The sequence below is a fragment of the Podarcis cretensis genome (assembly GCF_951804945.1).
Source record: "Podarcis cretensis genome assembly, chromosome: 1".
Classification (NCBI taxonomy): Eukaryota; Metazoa; Chordata; class Lepidosauria; order Squamata; family Lacertidae; genus Podarcis; species Podarcis cretensis.
In genome coordinates this window covers 106,176,483-106,199,067 of record NC_137170.1, presented here as the reverse complement: position 1 = coordinate 106,199,067, position 22,585 = coordinate 106,176,483, and the positions used below count along the sequence as shown (strand labels likewise).

General features: G+C 41.9%; 1 protein-coding gene across 50 annotated transcripts in view; it reads left to right on the top strand.

Moving 5' to 3' along the window:
• The window catches only part of NEB (nebulin), a 164,189-nt gene that overhangs the window by 41,310 nt on the left and 100,294 nt on the right, over positions 1-22,585 (top strand). For all 50 annotated transcript variants that reach the window (XM_079992010.1, XM_079992000.1, XM_079992011.1 and 47 more), the window contains 23 exons: positions 6-113; positions 268-579; positions 1,836-2,042; positions 3,045-3,149; positions 3,514-3,621; positions 4,745-5,056; positions 6,028-6,234; positions 7,851-7,955; positions 8,083-8,190; positions 10,128-10,439; positions 11,198-11,404; positions 12,703-12,807; positions 13,129-13,236; positions 13,657-13,968; positions 14,096-14,302; positions 14,645-14,749; positions 15,789-15,896; positions 17,323-17,634; positions 18,176-18,379; positions 19,776-19,880; positions 19,978-20,085; positions 21,291-21,602; positions 22,197-22,400. In XM_079992010.1, coding sequence (XP_079848136.1) covers positions 6-113; positions 268-579; positions 1,836-2,042; positions 3,045-3,149; positions 3,514-3,621; positions 4,745-5,056; positions 6,028-6,234; positions 7,851-7,955; positions 8,083-8,190; positions 10,128-10,439; positions 11,198-11,404; positions 12,703-12,807; positions 13,129-13,236; positions 13,657-13,968; positions 14,096-14,302; positions 14,645-14,749; positions 15,789-15,896; positions 17,323-17,634; positions 18,176-18,379; positions 19,776-19,880; positions 19,978-20,085; positions 21,291-21,602; positions 22,197-22,400 — 4,281 coding nt within the window. The remainder of the gene's footprint in view (positions 1-5; positions 114-267; positions 580-1,835; positions 2,043-3,044; positions 3,150-3,513; positions 3,622-4,744; positions 5,057-6,027; positions 6,235-7,850; positions 7,956-8,082; positions 8,191-10,127; positions 10,440-11,197; positions 11,405-12,702; positions 12,808-13,128; positions 13,237-13,656; positions 13,969-14,095; positions 14,303-14,644; positions 14,750-15,788; positions 15,897-17,322; positions 17,635-18,175; positions 18,380-19,775; positions 19,881-19,977; positions 20,086-21,290; positions 21,603-22,196; positions 22,401-22,585) is intronic.

Sequence of the window (22,585 nt, the reverse complement as noted above, 5' to 3'; positions counted from 1 at the left end):
CCTAGAGCTATTATAAACAGGGCTATCATGAACTGATAGCCAAAGGACACAACGTATTGGGTGATTCTATTCCAATTACTCTGGCCAAGGCTTCAAGAAACATTGCTAGTGATGTAAGTACCCACATCTGCTCAGTCTTGTCTCACCTAGGGGATAGTTCTTTTATTACTTGTATAAAAATGGGTGCTTTGAGTCTGGATATCCACACACAGCTTCTCTCTCTCTCTCTCTCTCTCTCTCTCTCTCTCTCTCCTGCTGGGACTCTAGTACAAATACAAAGAAGCCTATGAAAAAGCAAGAGGAAAACATGTTGGTTTCAGAAGCCTGCAAGATGACCCTAAGCTTGTCCATTCTATGCATGTGGCAAAGATGCAGTCTGAACGGGAGTATAAGAAAGACTATGAGAAGAGCAAGACTTGCTATCACACACCTGTGGAGATGGTCAGCATCCAAGCTGCCAAGCAGGCTCAGGATGTAGCCTCTAATACTCACTACAAACACCTGCTCCATCGTTATACCTACCTGCCAGATGCCATGAATGTTGAACTGACAAGGAACATGATGCAAATTCAGAGTGATGTAAGTATTACTTTTTAAAAAAAATATATGTCACATTTCATTGCAGTATTTCGACATCTTGGTTGAATGATGTGATGGAGGGATTAAAGGGTTGGTTGCAGGTGTGAAGGGTTTGCTGGTGAGCCTATTGGTTTGAGTGGCAGTAAGCATTGGGTAAGCCTTATTCTTGGATGGAGGGGAGAAGGTATCCTCTGCCTGCCCCTCCATGGGAAAGGGTATCCCGTTAAAGCAGTCGTTCTCAACCTGTGGGTCCCCAGTTGTTGTTGCACTACAACTCCCATCATCCCTGAGCTCTGGCCTTGCTAGCTAGGGGTGATGGGAGTTGTAGTTCAACAACATCTGGGGACCCAAAGGGTTGAGAAAGGCTGCGTTAAAGGGTTCCGTGAGGAGCTGCTTCTGTCCAGACACCCAGGCAGGGGCTTGGGCAGGCACAGGCAAACTCGGGCTTCCAGATGTTTTGGGACTACAACTCCCATCATCCCTAGCTAACAGGACCAGTGGTCAGGGATGATGGGAATTGTAGTCTCAAAACATCTAGAGGGCCGAGTTTGCCTATGCCTGGGCTAGGGCCATAGCACTCCTCAAACAGGGACCCCTGTAGGTCATAGGGCCCCCCAAGGTTGGGTTGACCCTAGAATACACCCCCAGCAAATGGGCTGCAGCAAAATGGTATACCCAATGCCTAAGCCAAAACCTCCACATCTGTAATCAATACAGTTGTGGCCTATTTGACCAGTTCTTACCTTATACTTGTCCTGTCTAGTTATTTTACTATATCGGGGTGCGGGGGTCATGGGGCCTTGGCATGCAAGCACATGGACAAATAGAATGCAGAATTAGCTAATTAAAGCAAGGACTTCAAGTTGATTGGGTGGCAAGGGGATGGGGAGACTAAATTTCCTGGAGACATTTCCCCCACTTTAGAACAAATAAAAGAATGCTTTTTGATTAGTGAATGGATAGAATTTGGGTGGGAGAGGTATTTTCAAATAAAATTTTTAGAGAAATGGCATTGAAATTTTGCATCATATATAACAAGTAGCCTACATAGATGACACTTCAGGAGTGAGGAGTGGCATATATGTAGTTGGTCTGTATATCAAACATTTTATTTGTCCTGGTAGATACAGATGTATCCAGTCAAGTGCAATGTATTTATTCTAGAAAGAAATGAGACTGCTGTGTATTTCTTGTTCTTTTAAAATGTTATCCCCTCAATGTCTGTCTTTTGAGTTGCTCCTTGTTTTTACCCTTAGAACCTTTACAAGCAAGACTATAACAGCTGGTTCAAAGGAATTGGGTGGAGTCCTCTAGGTTCTCTGGAGGTAGAAAAAGTTAGAAAGGCTGGAGATGCATTAAATGAAAGGAAGTACCGTCAGGCCCCAGACAAACTCAAGTTCACAAGCTTAATGGATGCAATGCCGATGGTTTTGGCGCAACACAACACCAAACAGCGAAGTGATGTAAGTTCGTGCCACTGCAATATTTTAAGTCCCCATTGCCGCTATCAACGAATACAGTGGTACCTTGGTTCTCAAACACCTTGGTTCTCAAACGCCTTGGTTCTCAAAATCCGAAAACCTGGAAGTAAGTGTTCTGGTTTTCGAACGTCTTTTGGATGCCAAACGTCCGATGCGGTTGTCCGCTATTGTTTCCAGGGCACCTGCACCGATCAGAACCTGCACCTTGGTTTGGAAATGTTTCGGAAGTCAAACGGACTTCTGGAACGGATTAAGTTTGGTGCTTTTGTTTTTGCTATTTATTTTGCGTTTTTGTTTTTGAGGCTTTTTGTTTTTGTGACTGTGTGGAACCCAGTTCAGCTACTGATTGATTGACTGATTGTGTGGCTACGGAAATGGATAAAAGCCCCCCATCCAAACAATGAATATCATCAGTGCAGGGGGGAGGAATTAAATTTTCAGTTTTATCATCTACAATACTGTCTTATTTATTTTATCGTACAGTACATTGATTATTGCTTTCATTTTATACATCAATGGTCTCGTTAGTTAGTAAAATTCATGTTAAATTGCTGTTTTAGGGGTTGCTTTGAAAAGTCTGGAACAGATTAATTCATTTTGCATTACTTTCTATGGGAAAGCATGCCTTGGTTTTGGAACGCTTTGGTTTTGGAACTGATTTCTGGAATGGATTAAGTTTGAGAACCAAGGTACCAATGTAATGTTGCCGAGATAGAAAGCGTTCACAGTAAATGTTCACCGTGGTTGCAAGTCAGTGCCTTAACTTCAAGACATTCCTGCCAAGGTTATCTCGTATTGCCCATTTGGCTAACCACAGCCTGCAGAGCCTTGGGCAGGGTTCTCTCTCACAAATTGCTGCAGAAGTGTGGATAACTGGATAAGAAGCTGAGAGAACTGAAACTGACAGGCCCATTCACCCCAAATCTACAATGAGGTACCGTGTGCCAAGCCAATGAAATGATGCATGTGCTGTTTTCCTTTTAGATAACATACAAGTTGGAAGGTGAGAAAGTTAAGCACAACTACCACTTGGATCCATATGTTCCTGAGTTTATTCAAGCAAAAGTCAATGCCTACAATATAAGCGATGTGAGTATTTGATAAGCAGAAATCAAACTGATCTTTCAGAAAGTGAATTATGTGTCTTAGTTTTATTAGCCTTACACATTTCTCCCTCCCCCTCCCTTTCTCTCTATGTATGTTAGTTGAACACTTGTGTCTTGGTAGCAGTAATAGTTGGGGATTCTGTTTTGGAGTGAAGCTGCCGACCCTTTTTTATTATATTTTTAAAAATGATATCATTGTGTTTGCTGTATACACATATCTTGTGGATCATCCTTAATAATGTCCGAAACCCACATGGATGTTTTTGCTCAGTATACTAGAATAATATTGCCCTTTGATTGTGCTGCTACGATTCTTCTTACTATGAATATTCATTCTTCTTTTTAAGCATTCTTACAAAGCGGACTATAAGAAGTTAATTGCCAAAGGGTATGATCTGAAGCCGGATGCCATTCCTATCATTGCTGCAAAAGCTTCACGAAACATTGCCAGTGACGTAAGTTGCATCTAGATAAAAATTCAGAACTGCCTTGAACATCTAAAGCTGCTTTTGACTGAGTCAGATTATTTGCCTGCCTAGCAAACGACTCCCTTTAGGATCCAATGCAAGGTATTCCCCACCTCTCTAGCCCTGCCACCTGAGATGTGTCAAAGATTTAACCTGGGGTCTTATGCATGCAATGCAGATGAACCACCTCAAAACTATGCCTTTGAACATTTAATGAAGTTAATTTGATATCATTTGTTCAGCAGAATCAAATTTTTCATTGTTTACCCTGTTATTCTCAGGAATGCATCTACATCAGTAGGGGGGAATTACTGATCAATTCATTATTTGTTTGAGAAATTTCGAGCAGGAAGAGACAAGCTCCTTTTGGGGGTGGGGTGGAACAAGGAAGACCAGGGCACCATCCAGGTTCTGCTTGTAATTTTTTCTTGGACATTGGCCATCTATGGTGACTAATTGTGATGATTCCTCAGAAAACACTGGGCCTTTTTCTGGGAAATCTGGGAGATTGGACAGCATTTCTCTTTCAAAATAAAAGTACTAGGACTATAGTTATCTGCCACCTCCAATACCTCCAGAGAGAAAGAGGGTAGGGGGCTTGGAGGGAAGGGAAGGGAAAGCAGGACATGAGGGTGTTGGTTTCTGCTCTCTTCACTGTGCAGCGAAATGCTTGTCACAAGACAATGTTTACATTCCAGTCAGAGTTGCTGTTGGAGTTTCTCACGGGAAAGGAGACTGGATGTGACGTACACTGGTTTCCTGTTTTTCACTGTTCACACAGTGTTGTTTCTCTCCATGCTTTAGAGGAGAGAGTATGTGCACGTATTCCTCATCATTCCGCTGTGCACGGGACACTGCAAACACAACAGAGGGGACCAAGAAAGTGGAAAATATAGTGTTCTGGACTTAGGTCAAAATAATTAAATATTCACAAATTTAAAATTACTTTTAAAATGTTGGAAAGAGTGTGATAGCCATAAAGTAACAGTAAGGGTGGAGACAACAATAGAATAACAAATATCTACTGTTGTTCTACTGGTTTTCCCCCCCAGTGTGCAGAATGAATGTTTGCCTGTTTAATTTTTGTTCCTTTGACTTGATTTTCCCCTAGTACAAGTACAAGGAATCATATGAGAAAGATAAAGGAAAGCAAGTTGGCTTCCGCAGCCTGCAAGACGATCCTAAATTGGTCCATTATATGAATGTGGCCAAACTTCAGTCGGAACGTGAATATAAGAAGGACTACGAAAACAGCAAGACCAAGTATAACTTGCCCATGGACATGTTCAGTGTGATAGCTGCTAAAAAGGCCCAGGAAGTGATCACCGACACAAACTATAGAACGTCTCTGCATAATTATACCCTTTTGCCCGATAACATCAGTGTGGAACGGTCAAGAAATATGATGCAGATTCAGAGTGATGTATGTATTTTGAAGATGTAGTTGTTGGTTGTTTTTGATATCTTAATTAATTTATATACCACTTCATTGCCAAGATGGGTTTCTAAGTGGTTTACAAGTATAAACACCAATTATACCAATTAAAATATAGGCATTCATAATTAAAATATACAGTAAAAACATAAGCCATAAAAGATTCCCATTAAATCATTAACATATGAGCCACCATAATTGAAATATGTAATAAAGCAATCCCACGGTGATAACAAGGTTGTGGAGGTTGTTAGCAGCTTGGGAACTCTCAAGGTAGGATGCTCTGCTAGGCTTTTGTCCTGTGGCATCTGTTCTGAGTTCTTTTCCGGGTTCAGATAAGGCTGATTAACCTAACCTTGGGATCAGGTATCCTTTCCTTTCATCACACTTTTAGAAATAATATTTCCCACACAAGCCAAAATTAACCTGTTGGAATTAATGGACTTCAATAAAAGATGGAGCAGGAGAGATGGGCTCACATCCCATTCCTTTGAGGTGGATGGAGGGAGTGGTGGATGAGCAGCAGTGGGTGTGGATCCAAGGACCAAAACGGAAAGGCCAAAGTCAAAAGTGGGTGGAGGAAACCCAGTCGTTTCTCTCTCCCCTCCCTTCTGTCACACACAGACCCTTATTCAGACACAGCTATCCAGACACAAACCTCACTCAAACACATCTTATCCGCACACACATGACCAAATGGGCCAACCTGAGTAAAATATGGGAGGGGGGGCTCAGGTAAGCCCCACCCCACATGATTGATCACAATGCACACCATTTGAATAGCAATGCCCATCAACTTTGGGGAGGGCAGGCCCCCTCAGTCCCTAGCAGTTTGCTCCTATGGACACAACCATCTTCCAATCCGGTTTAAGCCCACAATCATTGCTTTGGGGTATTGTGAAGGTTGAAACTGATTTTTTCCACATCAAATTATTCTCCATTTTTTCCTTCCTTTAAAGAATCTTTACAAAGCAGATTTCAATAGCTGGCTGAGAGGAGTAGGCTGGGTGCCGATCCAGTCTCTGGAAGTGGAGAAGGCAAAGAAGGCCTCCGAAATCATTAGCGAAAAGAAATACCGTCAGCACCCAGACAAGCTGAAATACACTATTGACATGACTGCTATGGAGCAAGTGCTGGCGAAACAAAATGCTGTTACGATGAACAAGGTAAAGGAAAGAAAAACCTCAGAGGGATATGGCTCATTTTTGAAATATAAACTTTATGTCTCAAGAGTTTAGAGTCAAAGTAACAGGTGTGATTTCTCAGTGTTGTTCACCAATGGATACTAGCACTTACTAGAAGTACTACTAACCCTGAGTCATTTGTATAGAAGTGATTGATTTTGGTGTACCTGATGAAGTTGCTGGACAGTAGATTGACCCAAAGAAAATACTACTAACTTCGCACAATGCATATTCAAAAAATAATTACCGTATTTTTTGCACCATAACACTCACTTTTTTCCTCCTAGAAAGTAAGGGGAAATGTCTGTGCGTGTTATGGAGCGAATGCATGCGGGTGGCGGGGGGGATCTGCTGCAGTCGTGAGCAGAGGATCCATGGTTCCCCTTCCTTCCCTCCTCCATGGTTACAAAGCATGGATCCACATGGATCCTCAGGATTTTTGCATTGGGCTACTCCAAACTCACTGTCAGATCACATGTCTGCAGCCACAGCATGAACCACAAAAATCATATATCCACTATTTCGTTTAGAATATTTTTTTCTTGTTTTCCTCCTCTAAAAACTACGTGCGTGTTATGGTCTGGTGCGTGTTATAGAGCGAAAAATACGGTAAATGCAATTACATTTAAATGTATTGATTTATTATATACAATTGAAGTATAATAGAATATGGTTAAAGTAAAATAAATATGTACTCTGTCTGCTGGGAGAAACACTGGTAATCAGCAGCCAGTTACCTGATGGTTTCACAATACAGTGGTACCTTGGTTTAAGAACAGCTTAGTTTATGAACAACTTGGATTAAGAACACTGCAAACCCAGAAGTAGATGTTTTGGTTTGTGAACTTTGCCTTGGAAGCAGAACATGTTCCGCTTCCTGTTGAGTGTGTTCCATTTGTAAATTGAGTCCCCTGCTTCTATGGGAAAGCACGCCTTGGTTTAAGAATGCTTTGGTTTAAGAATAGACTTCCGGAACGAATTAAGTTCATAAACCAAGATACCACAGTAGTGAAATCCGCCACATGGACAAAAAAGAATCATTGCAGACCAGTGTCTTCATGGATGTGGACAGCAGGGATTAGAAGTGTATGAGGCTTCATTCCTACATTCAGTTGCCTGGGAATAAGTTCCATTGAACTCAGTAGGTCTCATTTTTTAGTAGACCTGCCTGCGATTGTTCTGAGAGATTCACACCAAACCCCCTTCTCACTTGTCTTGTGCCATGGTGCGTAAACACAGAGTAAAACCAGACAATTATGCTTGCCTTTGTGAAGGTTTAGGAGCACAAGAAAACTGCATTGTTAAAAACTTAAGTGGAGTACATTATTGAGTTTTGTAAGAAAATTTAATCTAATGTGGTAAACCCAAAGATCGGGTTTTGATTTGCAGAGTCATCCCTGCAAGGTGGTGATTCCCTCCGATCTGTAACTTCTTCTGGAGGCTAGGATCTCTATTTATTTCAGAGGGGCTTGTGTAAAAAATTCAGTGTGCATTAATGGCCGAGCATGTGTAAGCCAAATCAACCGATAATTTGCAACCTGCAAAAGTAAAAACAGAAAGCGACATCTTTAAGTCTACTCTTTTTTTATGAACTGCAGAGACTGTACAATGAAAAATGGAACAAAGAGAAGGCAGAAATTCACGTGATGCCCGACACACCAGAGATAATCTTGTCCAAGTTCAACCAAGTCACCATGAGCGATGTAAGATTTCAAATGACAAAGAGTATTCTACCTCCCATTCTGTATACCTAATATATGAGAAGTGTGTTTTGTTTTTAATTTACAACCTCCCCTTTACCAATCTTCCCTTCTTCCTGTTTTTGAAAAGAAACTCTACAGGGCTGGCTGGGAAGAAGACAAAAAGAAAGGCTATGATTTGAGGCCAGATGCTATCTCAATAAAAGCAGCCAAAGCTTCAAGGGATATTGCAAGTGATGTAAGTTTCATTTTTCCGTTGCGTTCATGAGAAAAGACTGATTTATCCCGAGACTTACCATTCTCAATTAGCCCTTCCTCCCATGTTTGGATACCTTATGTTCTCTGAGTCCACCTGGGCAAATCTGAGAAATGGTTCTTATTATACTATTGCTTTCATAATGCCCCTTCCGACCTTCAGGAGGAGGGGGGGTTGTGGGATCACGACCCGCCCACACTCACTCTGCGAGGCTGGCGTCAGCCTCGCAGGAGACAGGGATTCACCCAATTAGCATACCCTGTGGCGCCAGCCAATTGGCTGGCGGCAGGGGCGGGCCTTCCTAGGGCCACTTAAGGTCAGGGCAGCCCCTGGCTCGCCCCCTTTCTTCCCTGGAGACGACGCAGTTTCCCACCCACCCGCCCTTTAGGTTTTGCCACTGACCTTGCTATGGGCTTCGGCTGGTCGCCGCAAGGGGCCTGGTAGGAGTTTTTCCATTTGGCTAATTGGCTGGTTTTGTGAGCCACTTGGTTTTTTCGCCTACCTCGTAGCAAATCGTCACAACTCCCTCGGTTTTGGCGGTAGGCATTGGCCGGGGTATTATCATGCAGATGAGGTTGGGGGGGAGGAACGCCATCACCTCCCCCAATGCTTGAAGGGTAGTTCGTTAAAGGACTCCGAGGGGCGACGCCTCGTCCGAAACCTACGGAGGCTAGGGCCTAAAGCGCGCCCCCGAGCGGTAACCCCTCGGGGAGCGCCCAGGGATATGCATCTCGGGTGGCTCCCCCTGTTGGTGTTTAACCCTTCCCGGTCAGACCGGATAGTCGGTTAGGGCCAATGCCTAAAGCCAATACCCTTCTTTCCTGTAATCAATAAAGTTGTGGCCATTTTCGCCCATTAACCTAAAACTCTGTGTCCGTTGTCTTCATTTATTCCACCTGTGGGGGGGAGGGAATAGCCACACAAGCTTTGTTTGGAGCCCATGGCTTTTGAAAATCACCTACTCAAAGACAATCCTGCAAGAATATGTTTCTTTGTGCCCATTGCACTTACCTCTAGCACAGATGTACATCAATGAAGAACAGATAGAGATAATTTACTAGGGATTAATGATGGCCCCTAAAGGTAAAGGTAAAGGTACCCCTGCCCATACGGGCCAGTCTTGACAGACTCTGGGGTTGTGCGCCCATCTCACTTAAGAGGCCAGGGGCCAGCGCTGTCCGGAGACACTTCCGGGTCACGTGGCCAGCGTGACATCGCTGCTCTGGCGAGCCAGAGCCGCACACGGAAACGCCGTTTACCTTCCCGCTGGTAAGCGGTCCCTATTTATCTACTTGCACCCGGAGGTGCTTTCGAACTGCTAGGTTGGCAGGCAATGATGGCCCCTACTCTAGAGCAATCCCTACCCTAAATTATGGCCACAATTGTGCATGCAAAATAAGGTTTACTGATTTTAAAGAGCTTAAGGGTACTTTATTAGACAAGTCCTTTGGGTTGATAGTTTCACTTATTTTTAAATGGGCAAGGGGATAAATAAAAGTTTTTGAATTTAGCACTTTGGGAGGAATTCAATGTTGTGCTAACGTAATGCGCTATCAGGGCAATTTTGCCAGAGGGAATGACTCTCCTGCATGCTGTTCTGGGGGTTCTTTCAGAACGCATTTCAAAGCTTGCTGGGGGAAGGAAAGCCCTGTTGCACAAGCAGAAGGTCTTTGCACAGTGCTTCCACTAACAAGATCTATCCCACTGTTTGCTGTTTGGGGATCCTTATGCATAATAATGGTTCCCAAGCCTTTTTATTTTGAAAATTTTATAGATGTTGTTGTTTTATATATATATAAAAAAGCAACTCATAAACTTATTTGAAATGTAAAATGGTTGTTTTGCCATGTTCAGTAAGGTGGTAGTCTTAACTGAGTTTCTCTCTCCCCCTGCCCCTCACCCCACCTTTCTGCTTACAGTACAAATACAAACTAGCCTTTGAGCAAGCCAAAGGGAAACACATTGGATTCCGTAGTCTGGAAGACGACCCTAAACTGGTGCACTTCATGCAAGTTGCTAAGATGCAGTCGGAGCGTGAATACAAGAAGGACTATGAGAAGTCAAAGACCCGGTTCCACACCCCAGTTGACATGTTCAGTGTGGTGGCAGCCAAGAAAGCACAGGAAGTGGCAACGGATACAAACTACAGGAATATTATCCACACGTATAATGTTTTGCCTGATTCTATGAACCTGGAACTGGCCAAAAACATGATGCAGATTCAGAGTAATGTAAGTAAAAGACTTTGAAAAACCACTGAATTATAGATTTAGACTATTTAACCCTCCAAATCCATATGTCCAAGCTTTCCTGACTCCCCCTCCCCTCACAAATGCAAACAAGCCCCACTGCAGCCAATTACAACCAACCACACCCTGCCCCCAATACCTCTCACTACCAAGGAAATGTAATAAACGAACAGAAAGAGAACCTACCCAGTTGACTCTGACACAAAACCCAACACGTACACTGTACAAACGAATATAAGCCTCACTACTCCCCCCTCCTCTCCCACCCTTCTTCCCCAACCTTACACTATACTCAGCACTAATGTCTCACAACAAATGTACCTGATTTGTCAGAAAGACTGTACAACCTGAAGAAAGAGACAATGCATGTACTTTTGTAAACCATATATGCAAATGTTTGCAAAATGTTTATGTGTTTCAATAAATGTGCATGGTCTTAGACTGAAGAAGACTGTGTAAAGAATTTTGTGGTGATAATTTTAAAAGCAACATTACAGCACAATATTAGTATGCATTTTAAAGTTTTGAAATGCTTACAAAGAAGCAGGCTAAATATGAAGTTGCTATCCTGAAAAGGTAGAGCTTAACTGATTAGTACAAATAAACCACGGCACAATGCATTGGATTTCTTTTCTGCTGTGCAAGTGCGTGCAATTTTTGCAAGTAAACACGGCTGCATTAAAAATAAACTGGCAGTTTATCTAACATTTCTCACCTGTTTAATTTCATTTTGTCTCCAGAACCAGTACAAAGCAGACTACGATGAATTCATGAAGGGGGTTGGGTGGGTTCCATTGGGATCTTTAGAAGCCGAGAAGAACAAGAAAGCCATGGAGATCGTCAGTGAGAAGAAATACAGGCAGCATCCAGACAAACTCAAGTATTCTATCAAGATGGATTCTATGCCCATGGTCCTGGCTACACAAAACGCAAAGACCATGGACGGGGTAAGCAAATAAGCCTAGCATAGGAAAGCTGCTGCCGAGCAAAAACTTCTGTGATTTCACAAACAAATTAACCCCACCAACTAATCTGTGACTTGTAGACTTAATTGAGAACTGGAAACACACAGAAGTTAAAATTCATAAATGCATGATGATAGGGCAGTTGTGCAGGAGGCAAGCTTTCCTACTTTACTGATTTTATACAATTGTATAAATTATGGAGTAATATTTATAGCCCCCCCCCCGAGATTTCATTATTAATTTTATAATATTTCCTGCTCAACAAGTTGTTACTAATAATGGCATTGCTTTGATATCTGGTCAGTAAGACTTACTGGTGTAGTCAGGGTTGAATTGGTTTGTGTTCTTCTACCACCTCTCCTTTCTTTGATTTCTGTGTCATTTTCTCGCATGCTAAAATTGCTCTGTGTATGTGGCAGTTTAGGGTGCCTGTTTCTCTCCTCATGATAAGATGAATTTATCTATTACTCTAAGGTAATTATGTCATTAGGTCATGTGAGAGCACACCCATGCCTAAATTTCACACGTCTCTTTTCAAAGGAGGTTTGCCAACATTACGAGGCAAAACATTTGCAAAAGAGTCTCTACTGGTTGGTCTTCTATTTCCAAGGAATTACAGAAAAGTAGCAATAGTTAACTAATTATTTGGATTCCCTGGGTAATATTTTTCCATGGAATTGTGTATTTTATTCCAGATCAACAAACAGGTTGCCATCTTAGCACATGGTTATTGTTTGCTTTGTGATTCCACAAGAAACAAAATGAACCCTGATTTATGCTGGCTTGTGCTGAATCAGAACTGTCAGAATCTAAAGTTTTAGACAGGACATGGAACACTAGGCTTAACCAGCCTGAAAACTGTCCTGTGCATTTGTTAATATAAAGGAGGCCTGCATTTTTAAATTAAGAATTGGTTAGCTAATAGATTTTTAAAACTTGTAATCTAAAAAGGTGTCTCCAGTTATTCAGATAGCAGGGTTGTTTATATATATACGGTATATATAGGATCCTAACCAAGGGTGATATTTTGCTAACTCAAGTGAAATCAATGGATTTAAGTAACTTAAATCCACTGATTTAATGGGCCTGCTCTGAGTATGATTAATATTGGATATCCCTTTGTTAGTTGCACAAGGCCCATTAATCTTAGACATTCGAGTAGCAGCTTTTTCAAATGTGTAGCAAAGCAAAAGGGTCTAATGCATCTCCTCTTAGAGGAAAATAAACAATTGTAAGTGATTTTTAGAGATGGTGATAGAAGTTTTGCGTTGCCTTTTCAGCACCTTTACAAAAAGGACTGGGAAGCAGACAAGATCAAGATTAACATCACTCCAGATATCCCTGAGCTTGTTTTGGCAAAAGTCAATGCATTCAACATCAGCAATGTAAGTATGAGGGCTAGGTAGATAGTTGGGGTTGTATTCGGCTTTCATGTAGTGCTAAAGATAAAGAACTGCTAATGAGCTAACATAAAGAGCTATTACCTACGGGGTATAGTCCTGCATTATGATTCCCCATTGACACAATTTATTAGAGTATTTATAGTCCACCTTTAATTTCATTTTTCCAAACAACTTAAAAAAAAAAAGTAAATGAAAGCCCGAAAAAAGTCAAGAAAGCTTTACCTAGCAGTTGGAATGAATGTTCTCTCCATACAAAAGCATTCACTACAAAGCCTTTATTCTTTTGTTTCTTTGAATACGCAGAAAATGTACAGACTTTCCATGGAAGAAGATAAGAAGAAGGGATATGATCTGAGGGCTGATGCAATCCCCATTAAAGCTGCTAAGGCTTCCCGAGACATTGCCAGTGATGTAAGTTTTTAAGGCCAAAATATTTTAAATTACTCTGAAAGCTGAAGTTCATACGTAGCATCAGATCCAAAGCTTTTGTGAGCAGGAAAAGTGTTCCCACTGCCCCAATGGGTCTGGAGTCCCGCTTTTCCTATGCCACTGAAAATCTGCTCTAGAAGGTTGGGGTCCTCTCCAGAACAACAGGGGAGGTGGTGCTGGGGAATACAGGGTGGGAAGCTGATACAAAGACAGCCTTATCTGGGACAAAATGGAGCGACACCTTTGGATCTGACCCACTGTCATATTTTATTAGTTTTTATGTTCAACCTCATGTACACTTTTAATTTAATTTATCACAGATGAAGAAATGTTGCATTTCTAACCTACCTGAGATTAAATTTTACTTCCTTGCTTATGTTCTGTTTGTCTTCTTCTGTGCAGTACAAATACAAACTGGGATATGAAATGGATAAGGGCAAACTTGTTGGCTTCCGCAGCCTCCAAGATGACCCAAAGCTTGTTCATTACATGCAAGTAGCTAAGATGCAGTCGGATCGCGAGTACAAGAAAGCCTACGAAACCAGCAAGACCAAGTACAGCACCCCCGCCGATACTTTCAGCGTCATGGCTGCCAAAGAAGCTCAAGCAAATATCACCAACACCAACTACAAAAGGCTCATCCACAAATACATCCTCCTGCCAGATGCCATTAATGTAGAACTGGCAAGAAACATGAACCGGATTCAAAGCAATGTAAGACCTTGCATTCTCTTTTCACTACCAGTCAGTGGCTATATTTCTCGTGTGTTTGCAGATGGTTTATGTTGCTGCAACTATAGCTGCTCAACTTTGGCTGTCTGTTATTCTCTTCCACCTGCAGCATGAATACAAACAAGATTACAATGAATGGTACAAAGGACTTGGTTGGAGTCCTGCTGGGTCACTGGATATTGAAAAGAGTAAGAAAGCCACTGAAATTGCAAGTGATTCGAAGTACCGCCAGCATCCAAGCCTTTTCCCATTTAAGAAGCTGATGGACTCAATGGACATGGAACTTGCGAAACACAATGCTGGTGTTATGAATAAGGTGACTGTCGTTAGCCAGTGTAAAAAGAATCTGCTTTGTTTGGACCAATTGGGTACATTTGGAATTTTGAGAGGGTGCTATGAGTGCCAGTCACAAAAGGGCTGCTGTAGGGACATGGCATAACAAAATGTCTGCCCTGGTGTTTTGCATAATACAAAATGGCCACTGCTGAGTGTATGGCATAAAACAAAATGGCTTCTGTGTGGTGTGATATCATACCAAATGGCTGCTATATCTAAAAGTGTAAAAAAAAGATAAACAACTTGAAAATTAATATGGCAACATTACTGCACGTATAAATGCAAATTGCATTGATTTATCTTGTTTTGTTTTTCCTAATAGCATTCATATATAGATGCGTGGGAGAAGGATAAGACGAAGATTCACGTGATGCCAGACACACCCGACATTATGCAAGCCAAAGCAAACAAGTACAATTACAGCCAGGTATACAAATATGTAACAATGTGTTGTGTTGGTTAATATACCACTCATATGCACATTCTCTGGCTCAGATATATTTTGTAGGAATGCCTTTGTTTTCTTTAGTTGTTGGAAGGTCATTTCCAATTGTATTTGACATTCACCTGAAGTGAAATCTGAAGCAAGTGCTTCGTGTCAGAACAAAGAAGAGGAGTTTTGGGGCAGGACTAGATTTGTGATCACACTAGTGAAATTTCCCAGGGCTTTCTGCACGTCTCTGTATTGTCATCACATTTTATCTAAAGCAGCATTTTAAGGAAATTTCAGAACCTTCCCGCCACCTTTTGAATGAACAACAGGGAAAGCCAAGAGTTGGGAAAACACTAACTGAATTTCTCAGGGGTCTCTGAACATATCTAGATCATCACCAGATTTCACCTCAAATGAAATCTGAAGCAAATTTTAGGATTTCTCCTTGGGCAATACTAGAATGAGTTGAAACAGGTGGTGAGATGCCCTTTTTTAAAAAATGCCTCTTCTTGTGAAAAGCACGTCCTGTTTCAGCAATAGCCTTTTGAAAAAGAAAAAGCCAGGGCTGCAAAAATTAGGGCAGCAAGGTTTACCCATTTTTGGCATTGTGACATGTCCCTAGCTTCATGATCTGTGCTTGGCAGGATCGTATAGCCAGCAAGACTCCTTTTTGCGGTGTTGAGGGATTGGGGGGCGGGGTGCCCAAGCACCTGCCAGCTGAGGCAATAAAGATTGGGAGTGAGCCACTGTAAAAAAGGCTTAGAAGCATCTTTTGAAGAGTATTTCAAGGGGCTCGATCATTCACCTGTTTTCCCCCCAACAAAAAATGTTCGCTCATGAAATTTAACTCCGCCCTAGCTATAACAGCGCAGGAGTTTTGAGGGAAGCTAAGAGCTATTTGGTGTTCTTTGTGCAATTTCTTAACTGTTCTACACTCAAATATTCCAAAAATATATTCTGATATATAACTCCAGTGGAAGAAATGCCTGTTATGTACTGAGCTTTTTTTTGCTCTTCTTGCTTTCCATATTAGAAACTGTACAAACTTGGATGGGAAGAATTGTTGAAGAAAGGTTATGACCTCACCGCTGAAGCAATCTCAGTGAAATCTGCAAAAGCATCAAGGGACATCGCTAGTGATGTAAGTAGTATTGTAGTACACCTTTGATGCATTCAGTCACATTCTCTAGGACTCAGTCATGTAAATGGTTTTCAGGGCCAGAGCTTGTTGCATTCCATCGAACTTCACCCTCGCCTCACTCTTCCAGGTACCCTGCCAACTAGGTGCATGTGGAGTAATTTCTCCCTCACCTTTGAGGTGCCGTGGTGTGTATACCAGCACAGACCAGCCAAAGCACCTATGGTTCCCTTGTAGAATAATAGATGTCCTACTGTATGATTTTTTTCAATGCCCCCTATGAAGAAAAAGTCTTATCATTGCATCTCATGTAGTTATCAAGCAATTTTGAATTGAGGCAGGCTATTGGTGGTGGAATCTAGTTTTCACTGTTAATGGAAAAATCTGAGGGCTCCCTTGGACAAAAACAAAGACACCAACCAGGATTACTTGGAGCAAAACAGCAGCCTGTAGGCTTGGCCTTTATTGATCTGTTGCAACAGGGTGCTCCCCTTACTTGCAGGAGAGAGGAAGGACCCAGAAAAATGGTGTGCAAGGCCTTATAAATACTTTTGAAATTGCCACCCACCCTGTAGATCAAGACCACCCCCAGAAACATCATACATACATCACAGAAGGGGTGTAACCTAAGATCACCCCTCAGATACATCACACCTTCATCACAGAAAGCAGGGGTTGAGGGAGGAGTTGTGGTGGTAACCTGAGTGTCCTGTCACCTGGCTGGTTCCCCCTTTCCCCCTCCCCATGAGTACTTTCCAGGTGACAGAGGGGAGTTTGCAGTTTCCTGCCCCCAGAGGGAAGAGCTGATTATTGTCCTTTGTTCCAGTCTGTGCTGAATTCACTCCCATATGCAAGTTCTTTGTGATCTTGATGGTCTTCTGTCTAGGACCATCAGGGTTGGCATAGCAACTGGGCAGGGCTCCTGTGTATGTGCTGGTATGCTCATGGGATTATGGTTGCCCTGTATCAAACCTTCCCCATTTTGTAGTCCTTCCTTCATGGAGTAAAATAAAAGTGGAACAGTGCAAATCCGATGTATGGTTGATTTTCTATGAATTTATAGAGAAAGCGTAGCGTATGTAGTGTGTGAAGTTTGTGCAAACTGAATGATGGGGGTGGGGGGGGGGTTTCCTGTGACATCACCAAAACATGCCAGGTTGGGAATGTAGTGCTGCCACTGTGCTGATTTTTTTTGGCCTGTTTCTAGAGCAGCATCATGGCATGTCTACTTACAAGTAGGACCCACTGAGTTCAAGGGGGGCTTGCTCCCAAGGGAATGAGCAACCCGCTTTGCTTGTGAATCAGCAGCAACCACGAAAGGCCACATTTGCAAACAGTTCTGACATGGCGCCTCCATTGGGATAGATCTACTAACGATTCTGGATTTTGTCGTTCTTGTCTTTGCAACAAACTTTGTTTGTGATTTCAGTACAAGTACAAAGAAGGTTACCGCAAGCAACAGGGGCATCACATTGGAGCACGCAGCATACAGGACGACCCCAAACTTGTGCATTCTATGAATGTAGCCAAGATACAGAGTGAGAGGGAATACAAGAAAGACTTTGAGAAATCGAAGACCAAGTATATCAGCCCTGTGGATATGCTGGAGGTCTTGCACGCTAAGAATTGTCAGAAACTGGTCAGCGATATCGATTACCGTCATTTTCTGCATCAATGGACATGTCTCCCGGACCAAAATGATGTCATCCATGCTAAGAAAGTATATGAATTACAAAGTGATGTAAGTCGTATTTATAAACCATATTTTGCTATGGGGGATCAGAAATGATATTTGTTTGTGAAGGCAGATTTCAAGTCTCCTTCAGTCTCTTACCTACCCTAATGCTGGTAGGTCCCTGCTTACATCCTTCATTCTCACTGACTTCTTATTGCTCTTGTTCATCCTCGTTTTTGCTATTTCTGGAGTGTGTTCCCAATCTTTTCTGATACCCAGTTTGTTTAATCTCTTAATTCGTTTTTGTCAAACTTCTTTTCTGAGATTTAAGGTGCCTTAAAAACAATGTTTCCCTTGTCTCCTCTCCTGCGCTAGTCTTCTCACTATGTATATTTTTGGTCAAACATACTGGTACTTGGTCTTCAAACTTTGCAAACCTTTGTATGCTTTATTTAAATAACAATCAAGCCAAATGATAGACATACCTAAGGCAAGGACCCATAATCAACATATGACGGAGGAATAGGAATAGGACCAAAAGTTAAAATCCTCTTCAGTGGTATTTGCAATACCAAATGCATCTCATATATGTTTTCTTCCTTGCTAGAATGCATACAAAACAGATCTTGAGTGGCTGAAAGGCATTGGGTGGAACTCATACGGATCTCTAGAATCGGAAAAGAACAAGAAGGCTTCTGAGATTCTGAGTGAAAAGAAATATCGCCAGCCTCCAGACACCGTTAAATTCACAAGTATCCCTGATTCAATGGAGGTGGTTTTGGCAAAGGAAAATGCCAAGCATAGGAGCGATGTAAGTGTTCTCAGCACAAGTGTGTGCTGCTCTCGAGGAGCAGGTGTCAGCAGTGGGAATAATGGCTGTGAATGGTGGTTGGGAGGAGTGAGTGAGTGAGTCATGCCCTATAGCATAGTTAACTGCTTTACAGCACATCCAATGCATGTTTACTCAGACGTAAGTCCCCACTGTATTTAACAGGGCTCTCTAGGGAGCATGTTCAGGACTGCAGCCTTAATTAGTTCAAGAGTACCTTCCTTTTTTGCTTGGAGTTTGCTTCAGGTGAACATGCATAGGATTCTGTAGCAATTTTGATAAGTGCATTTTTATTTTTGTTTTCAGTTTGATGAATTTGGTATAAAAAGGGAAGTTTCTGGGCCTAGGGATTTATTTAGGGAAATGATGTCCCCGCCCCGTAAGCCTGTAATTCTGTGAAGGAGAATATAATTACATGGGTTTAAGTACTGAGCAACCCTCCTCCCCCGACTCACCCCACAACAAGGCATTTTACAGTCTCTGGCACCAGCAGGGGTGCCAATTTGGATAAAATATTGTCGGGGGGGGGGGGGAGGTAAGCCCCGCCCCTGATAATCACATGACACAGTGCGCACAGACAATTTGAATGACAATGTCCATCATCTTTGGGGGCCCTAACCCCCTCAAATATTTTATTGGGGGGATGGACGAAGGGACCTCAGCCCTAGGAGTTAGCTCCTATGTGTACCAGGTATTCAGCAATGTCTCAAGGTGCATGGGAGCACAAGACCTTGCGCTGCACCTGCTAGCCCAAGGTGCTGCACAGTCTCTTTCACAAGGTTTTGCACAATGTGCCATGGAACGCCGAGCACAATTCAAAGTGTTGGTGCTGACCTTTAAAGCCCTAAACGGCCTCGGTCCAGTATACCTGAAGGAGCGTCTCCACCCCTATCGTTCAGCCTGGACACTGAGATCCAGCGCCGAGGGCCTTCTGGTGGTCCCCTCGCTGCGAGAAGCCAGATTACAGGGAACCAGGCAGAGGGCCTTCTCGGTAGTGGTGCCCACCCTGTGGAACGCCCTCCCATCAGATGTCAAAGAGAAAAATAACTACCAAACTTTTAGAAGACATCTTAAGGCAGCCCTGTTTAGGGAAGCTTTTAATGTTTAATAGGTTATTGTATTTTAGTGTTTTGTTGGAAGCCGCCCAGAGTGGCTGGGGGGACCCAGCCAGATGGGCGGGGTATAAATAATTATTATTATTATTATTATTATTATTATTATTATTATTATTATTATTATTCCACATGGGCAATGGCCTGCCCAACATTTCACATTGGCTTGATGTACTTTTGTACTGTGCTGAAGTTGATATTTATTCTTACTTGCACATTATTATTATTATTATTATTATTATTCACTCTCTTTCCATTCTTTCTAGAAACTTTACAGAGAAGCATGGGATAAGGACAAGACTCATATCCACATCATGCCTGACACTCCTGAAATTATCCTGTCCAGAGCCAACTTAATTAACACGAGCGATGTAAGTTTGATGCTGGATAGGACAAGAGGGTGTTTGAGTGGTCTGTTTTCTTGCTGGGCTTCCACAGCGATTAACTTTCTGATGGTTCTCTCATTAGAAACTCTACAAGTTAGGATTTGAAGAATTGATAAGGAAAGGCTATGACCTTCCACTCGATGCCATACCAATCAAGGCTGCGAAAGCATCTCGAGATATTGCCAGTGAAGTAAGTATTTAATTCTGCTGGTTAACAGCAAAATGGCAATGCTGCTTATTAAATCTTTGATTCGGCACATTGTTAACGTGAACTTTCTAAGGGATATGTTTGCATATGTATATACATTTAGTTACACATAAGTGCACACACTGATTTTCTTGTAATTTTTTTTATATTTATCAACTAAACCTTAAGGGGGGGAAATAGTTTCAAAGTTTCCCAAAAATAAATGCAGTGCTTCGTATAATCATTATAATAGCTGAAATGAATGAATTGTGATTTGAAAAGTGTCAGGTTTTGAACACATATAAAATGAATGTAAATCAAAGCCTGGCTTCAGCTTCTCTTTTATTTCTCTTTTGTAAATTGTAATGCTATCTTGAATCAACGTTCAGAGATATAGATATATATGATACGTTCCCTTTATGAATAAAAAATATATCCTATTAGGGAGCAATTCAAAGCTCCCTCTGGCTCTGAGGCAGTCTGAAGGAGAAACAGGAAGAGGCAGAAGTGCTGCTGTGCTGGCAGAGAGAGAGAGGTCTATTGGTAGAAGGAACTCCATGTTAAATTATTTGTATTAATGGTTTAATAAATACTTTGCTTATGGGTGGGGTAATCTTATATACCTGGGAGGAGATCTGCCACACTCATAGCCCTATTGGCTCAGTGGGATGGGTTGGCAACTTTTTCATCCTTTTGTTTGTTTGTTACCTTCCTACCCCCAGTTGCAGATAATGGAAAGCTATTAATTTTACCAGCTCCAGGGCTGGTGTAGCTAAGAGGCCCTTTTGTGTGTGCATCAGGATAACAATGACAGCTTAGGTTCCTGCACATCCAAGCCTGTCCCCGACACACCCCTGGAATAGCTCACTTTGGGTCCTGCAGATGTACCCAGGACCTTCTGAGATCCTGGGTACATCTTGCCATTTTGGTTTAGACAGGCAAACCTTAACACAGAAGGATGGCTAAATTTTGCTTAATGTTTTACAATACTACAATCACACAATATTGCTTTGATTCCATAAACTCTTAAATGACTGTTGGTCATGCCCAACCATTTGAGCTGAAACGCCTGATTATATAAGTTAGGATGTCCTGAGAAATCAAGTTTTGGAGGGATGATTGTTTGATAAGACCTTTATAAATAGACGAGCACCTCTTAATGTAATTAGAATGAGAAGTTAGTGAAAATAATTTTCTCTTTCCCACAGTACAAGTACAAAGATGGATATCGCAAGCAGCTTGGCCACCATGTTGGAGCACGCAGCATACAGGATGACCCAAAACTTGTGCATTCTATGAATGTAGCCAAGATGCAGAGCGAAAGAGAGTATAAGAAAGACTTTGAAAAATCGAAGACCAGGTATACCAGCCCTGTGGATATGCTTGGAGTCTTACTGGCAAAGAATTGCCAGAAGCTGGTCAGCGATGTCGATTACCGTCATTATCTGCACCAATGGACATGCCTGCCAGATCAGAATGATGTTGTGCATGCCAGGAAAACATATGAACTTCAGAGTGATGTAAGTATCTTACTTTTTCTTAAAAGCTTTTAAGCATGAGACTATCCCAGGGTTGGTGGATTTTATTCACAATTCCTTATGGGGGAAAAGCCTGTCTCTAAACAGCAGATAATGATAATTGTGCCTGGATCTTAGAACAAAAAGGTGAGACCGGAGTGATGGCTCAAATGAGGGAACATATTATTCATAAGTCAGAAGAGTGGGAAGCTAACTTCAACCTTGAGGGACCTGCCCATTCCAAGGGGTATGCCAAGTCATAGCCCAAAGCCTAGGTCCCACCTAATGGTGAGCAAGAAAGTGGTCCTAACTCATCCCCTTCAGGATTGGTAGTAGATGGTTCTATTGGGCTGCCCTGCTCATCAACCTAATGGCTGCATTCTATTTAGATAGCATGCATACTATATATTAAAATAGTAAAAAAAAAAAGTTGAAAAAGTTTGTTTCTTTTGTTTAATCTGTGCTGACACAAGTTGACAGTGTAACAACAGTCTCTTTAGTTGATGTGGATTATAATTTGTGAAGGCAAAAATCCTCAATTGTAATGGAAGGTTTTCATGGAACTATTGTCCTCCCTGCTTGTTTCTTTTCAAACAGAATATGTATAAAGCAGATCTTGAATGGCTAAAGGGCATTGGCTGGACTCCAAGTGGTTCCTTGGAAGCTGAGAAGAATAAGAGAGCCTCTCAGATCTTGAGTGACTACATCTACAGACAGCATCCTGACAAATTCAAATTCACAAGTCCCATTGATTCTATGCCTATGGCTTTGGCAAAGCATAATTCTGAAGTTATGGACCATGTGAGTTTCATTCATACCCCTTCCTTAAAACTCATATGAGCAAATATATAAAGAAATCTGGCTGGTTTAGCAATGCTGTGACTGGGAATATGCAGGCTCTGATCACTTTGAGAATTTGCCTAGTGATTTTATCATTATAACTATTTATCTCTATGATTGTTATCTGACCCTAATTAACTAATTAA